At 46.8% G+C, this 6071-nt stretch overlaps 1 protein-coding gene across 1 annotated transcript in view; it reads right to left on the bottom strand.

Moving 5' to 3' along the window:
• Positions 1–3917: 3917 nt before the first annotated feature.
• Positions 3918–6071, bottom strand: part of LOC119440443 (eIF-2-alpha kinase activator GCN1-like) — a 25194-nt gene continuing 23040 nt past the window's right edge. The window contains exon 10 of the mRNA XM_049662926.1: positions 3918–3931. Within this exon, the coding sequence (XP_049518883.1) occupies positions 3918–3931 (14 nt within the window). The remainder of the gene's footprint in view (positions 3932–6071) is intronic.

The raw sequence follows: 6071 nt of genomic DNA, 5'->3' as shown, positions 1-6071 counted from the left end.
CTTCCAGCCCATTGCCTTCAGATCCACTTGCTAACGTCCCTGACGATCCTCTGAATGACATCTGCCTTGGAGCTCAGCTCAATCACGAAGAACAAGCAGCCGTAAAGCGCATTGTACAACGTCATGCTGGTCTTTTCAGCACAAGCCCTGAAGACATCGGTCTCTATGAAGGCATCGAACACGAGATCAAGCTGGTGCCTGACGCCAAGCCCTACGGTCGACAGCCGTACCGTTACACAGCCAGTGATAGACAATTTCTCGAGCGTCAGACAGCGACTCTGCTTGAGAGTGACATCATCCGACCATCCTATGGCCCATGGGGCTTTCCAGCAGTGGTAGTGACGCAAAACAATAAAAAGAGGCTGTGTGTGAATTACATACCTCTGAACCATATGACAGTGAATGTTCCGCAGCCACTTCCCCGGGCTGACGACATTTTTGATGACCTTGCTAGCAGCTCCCTGTTCGCGGTCTTGGATTTGTGCTGTGCATACTGGCAAATCAGAGTGAAAGAGGAAGACCAGGAGAAAACCACATTCATCACGCACCAGGGTACTTTCAAATGGACGCAAATGCCTTTCGGGTTGAAGAATGCACCATCCACCTTTGAAGACTTCTCGCCCGGTGTCACGTAGTGCAGAAACTGCATCTGCTTTGCCGCTGAACGATTAGTGCCCAGTCAGACAGCCCAGACTGCCCACCCATCTACAAGACTATGTGACCTGTCAATGCAAGAGTAGCTTTTTTTCCAAGTGGACTTGGACTTCTGAGTGAGGTGGGATGTGAGCTTCAGCTCTAAACATAGCTTTATTCAGAGACGAGGTCAAGCAACCTTGAGAGTCGTTGGACGTTTTGCAAGAGAAGAGTGGAGAGCCGGAGTTTTTTCAGCCTCAGACAATGAACGCAGTTTGTAATTTCGCCAATTAAACGTTTTTCAACCTTTCTGCCCGCTTCCTCCGCTCACAGCATATAGGACATAGCGGGGCGCACAAGATATCAGCAACGCGAATGATTGGTTCCCCTTTGATTTCGTCATATCCGGGTGCACTGTCTCTTTTAAGAGACCTAATTGAATTAAAGATTTCAACTTCACTGCATGGGGAAATAAACATAGAGTTGGTACTCTCTAATGAAACATAACCGTTTAGATCATTTGTGGAATTATACGTGGGAATGGTATTTGTAACCCCAGCTTGCCAAAAGTAATCATTAAATTTAGTAGCTAGCGAAATGTCACTATATTCTACATTGTCTAAAATAAGTGTGCTAGGGATCAAGCTATTTGGGTTGCCGTTGAGTGTCCGAATTGCTGTCCATATTTTTTAGGTTCGTTTGATATAGGCACAAACATATCTTTGGAGTATTCAGCGCGAGCTTTCCGAAGATCCGAGTTAAGCCTGCTCCCCAGTTTTTTTATATTCCCGGAGTGTCGTTTCGTCTTTGAAACGATAAAGGTATCAAATAATCTATCCCTCGTTTGAATAATCTTGGATAACTCACGGGTAACCCTTGGTTTTCTAGATTTCTTGTGTCCTTTCACCTGATATAGTGGAAAGGCAATGTCGTAAGAACACTTAATTTTGTGCAAAAAAGAAAAGCTGAGAGCCAGTAGGGCTGTGCTAGTCCAGGTGCAACCAAATTGCTAAGGCCCACTGATCTTGTAAAACACACTTATTGCCAAAACAGGACATCGCCTACATGGGGCTTGTCATCAGTGAGGGACAACATGTGGAAAAAGCCACCACAGTGGGTCATTGTCTTGAATCACCTGTGCACAAAATGGAGTTTAGCTTTAGGGGGACACGGTATTCAAAATCCATGCATCTCCACGAAGTGAATCACGACGAGTGGGCGAAGCACTGGGGATCGTTCTTACCGTAAATCACCCGTGACATTGCCCACTCGCGCATGTAAATGAGTGACAACGCGTGTGTACAGTATATACAAGGTTTTATTTGTCATAACTCGTATGTCATTTTGAGTTCTGGATTCCGTTTTCCCTTCATTATCACTGCTTTGTGGTCCGTGAAATGTAGAGCCAATGGTTCTTCGATCGGATCTAGCCTGAAGTTGGCAAAGACAAGGTCTATGCACGTTCCCCTGGTGGTTGTTGGTTGTTTCCAGTCATACTAAATGCATCGTAGAGCGTACCGAGACGTCATGTACTGCACAAGCCAGTTGCTGTCCGTGATGTCTACGTTGAAGTCTCCGACAAGTACGAAGGGGTTGTTCTTGACTTTGTTTCGTAATCACGCATGGCTAGATCGATGTACTTTTCTACGTTGCCTCGGGAGGGATTCGGGGCCAAGTACACTGTCATGACGATGGTTCCGTCGGATAGATTTATTGTAGCGTGTTCGCCGTTGTGAGATTGGCTCGTTATTGGTAGCTCGAGATCCACCGCGGTCTCGGGCAATTTCACGTACATCCCAACACCAGCCGCCGAACGCTCTGCTTCTTCCGCGCACATGACGGGGAAGAATCCATTGATGTGCGGTCTCGCGTTCCACGTTTCGGTAAAGCAAAGGACGTCTGCTTTCGTTAGTATGGGATCTCATTCGACATCTTTTGCGTGGGCATTGAGGGAGTGCGCCACGGAGAGAAGAGAAGCGGGGGTCGGGAAGTCAGCTAGGAGCTGGCGAAGAGGAGACCGCGTACGCATGCGCCACGCCGCCCTCCTCCGCCCTCCTGGTTGCTATGGCTACCGCGCGGGCAACGTTGGCCGTGAGCACGGACAACGTGGACGGACGGACAAGCCTCTACCCTAAGGTGCTTCGCCCCTAAAATACATCGTATGATGCATTTGGATCACTTTCTTTACATACATCCGACCAATCTATACTCTCGACCAATGCGCACGGCAGTTTCTTCTTTTGGGGCGTGGTATGAAAACCACGCCCCAAAATCATTGAAATCAGATGATCATTAATGTCTAAAGTAAGGATTCCTGAGAACACATCTGCGACATCGTTGTGGGTAATACACACGTCAAATAAACGTTCGGTGTTTGCCGTTATTCTGGTGGGTGATTAATTAGTGTTAACACAATGAAATGATTCTATGACATCTATAAAACGTTTCGTTTGGGGATTGGCTAATAATAGTTTTATATTAGTCACCAATCAGAACAGTTGACAGACCAACCGACATACCCAAATCATTCAAAATTTTCACGCTTGCAGCAATATATACATGATTAATAATAATAATAATAATAATAATAATAATAATAATAATAATAATAATAATAATAATAATAATAATGTGGATGCCGATTTACCATTTCATGAAGCTTGCTTCCACCTTGAGGACTTCCGCCAAACTTTCTTGCTCTCTGTGCTGTCCGTCTCGCCACTTTCGCAGCTGAGTCACAGCTTTATTTTGCGTGCACAAGTTGGCTAAATATAAATTTTTCCTCTTGAGACTTCATCGATAGCTTACTGCCTGCCATACACTTGTCACTCCCGCGTGACAAGACGTTGCTAAAAAGGAAAACATGTTCTTGCCCTTAATCTTCTGTCTCGCAAGAATTATTCCATTTCATGAGAAACCGGAGCCACTCGATTTCATGTTTTCCTCTAAAATGTTTCTAATGGCAAAATGTCGATATTCAAATAGTATTTTCCTTCGAAATTCGTCACCGTTCACTTTCCAGCGATTTCATTAGCCAAGCCATCACCAAAATGCCCGGCAGGCAATATACTCTTCCTTTTTTTTTATTTTCCCTATTCGCTCTAATAACGTATCGACAAATGCGGCAGGTGGGCATTGATATGTAGTATGGATGCTATATTACACTCTCCCTCTCTCTCTCTCGCTATCTCTCTCTCTTGTTTAAACCACCGCCGAACCCATACTCACTACCCAGCGTGAAACAGAAACATTCTAAATAGACACTTTTTTTTTCTTTTCTTTTTTCACTGCAGTATGCCTGCAACAGAATATTTGTTATTTATGAGATAGCAGTTCATCTTTTGGTTTGATCTTGTGATGTTACAACGTTGTAAAACATTCTAGAAAAAGATATGCGGATCCCAGCACTGTGGGAATCAATGTAAGCAAAGCTTTGTATGTTGTTTGCCTTTATTGATGATAATTAGCAGTGATGTTGGCGGTGAATGCGTAATTTCTTCAGCGTTTAGTGCAATGCGAGAGGGGTGAGTTGATGTTAAACGTTACCTCGCGTGCGCCACTGTTTGTTGTCTGCGTAGTCCACAGAACACACAGGGACACGTGTTTGCTTGTGGCGTTGTTGTGCGTCATTTGTTCATAATCCTCCAAGCTGGTTAGGCATTATCATTGTCTCACATGGCACATCGCATCGTGGCAGAACTGTACAGACGAACATTTCCTCAACAGCGGCTCGTCAGCAAGGGGACTGCTCTCGCGTGTTCGGCTGCTGGAGAGGAGTGTTCGGACGTTTGACATACGGACGCGGCAGCGCAGCGTGCTTCACCACCACGGATGCCGGCAGAGACGGCAGCCGTGGTGGTGTAAAGTAGCGCCAGCCCCGCCCCTTCGCTTTAAGAGACGCTAGAGTTACTGTATATGGCTCCCGCATGGAGCCACTGCGGGAGCCATGTACACCAACTCTAAGAGGCGCCAGCTTCAAGCACTCTTTTCTTCAGGCTATGGGCGATTGTAATGTTTACACTATCACGTCCCAGCACCTGCATTTTTGTCGCTCAGGAACGCACGCACAGCACGTGCCATACGCACAAACAGTGAAACGTACGCCGCCGCAGCGGCGCCGGCCTGGACGCGTAATTAAAGCCCCTGAAATGCGTTAAGCCCCTAAAAAAAGGTTTAGGAATGCGCGGAGGTGAGCGCTATCTGGGCGTGTTGCAAGAAACCCAGCGGCGCGTGCGAGCAAGATCATAGCAGCGCCCGGTAAATCGAGAAAAGAATCGAGAAAAGAGGCAAAGGAATTTGCGCTTTATAATAATGCATTATTAACAGCGAAGCTGTTTAAGCCAGCCGTCATTTGTGGTGCATATCAAGAACCTACCTAAAAAGAGAAGAAAATAAACATTCTTGCCGAAGCGGGATTCAAACCCGTGTACCCCCGGTCCCAAAGCGAGCGTCGGAACCACTAGGCTATACAGCCACGCTTGCAGAACATGCATTTATGCGAACCATATGATTGCGTTCGAGCGTCGTCGTCTTCGTCCACAGCTGGCGCCTTGGTGCGCTCGTGCTCTGCGAGGTGAAAAGGTTTTGCGCGATATGAGAGCGAGAGAGAGAGAGACGCATTCACGGAGCGGGTCTCCCTGAACGCGGTGTTGGCATTGGAACGCGGTGCCGGTGTTGCAAGCTGCGCTATGCAACGCGCAGTGACGGCCGTAAGTTTGAGACGCCCGAAAAGAAATTATCATCATCAGTAATAAGATGAAACGTTCGCGCGCACTTCCGGGAAATGCTGGGATTCGATCGCCCAGCTTCACTGTTTCAAGCGTTGCGCGGCCGAGTGCAAGGTTAAGCTTTTTTTTTTTTTTTTTACTTTACAAGGTTGCGCTCAGCTCGACACTATCTCAGAGCGTGTCACTCAGAGAAAGCCACAACTATTTAACGACAGGGCATTACGGCAGCCACGACTTCCACCTATTGTGTCATTGCAGGATCTGCCCTCCCCCCCACTCCCACCCTCACCCCCCGTGGTGATACAAGTCTCTTAAAGTGCACCTGTACCACTGAAATGCAGTATTCGGCCTTTCCCATATATTACTTTCACGTGACGTCACGCACCTACCTTATCACCGTATCGGTGCACCAACATGGCGACTACGAGAACCTTCAGTCCAATCCATCTTATTGAAAGCTTTCACGTGACGTTTACGGACCCAGCTCACCATCGTGTCAGTGCACCAACATGGCGGCTACAATGACGTCAGTGCAAGCCATCTATAAAAGGCTGGCATACATGACGCTATCGAGTCCGTCAGCCATTGCCACGCGTTATGAAGGTTGCCGCATACATCGACTCACTAAGTGCAATGAAGGAACTGAAAAAAATGAAGAAAAAGATTATTGCTGCAAAAGTTTGTTAAAGCTATACTTTAAATCCGTAAGAA

This window comes from Dermacentor silvarum, chromosome 2, assembly GCF_013339745.2.
Source record: "Dermacentor silvarum isolate Dsil-2018 chromosome 2, BIME_Dsil_1.4, whole genome shotgun sequence".
NCBI lineage: Eukaryota > Metazoa > Arthropoda > Arachnida > Ixodida > Ixodidae > Dermacentor > Dermacentor silvarum.
The sequence above is the reverse complement of the archived record's forward strand: the minus strand, read 5'-3'. Positions and strand labels throughout refer to the sequence as shown.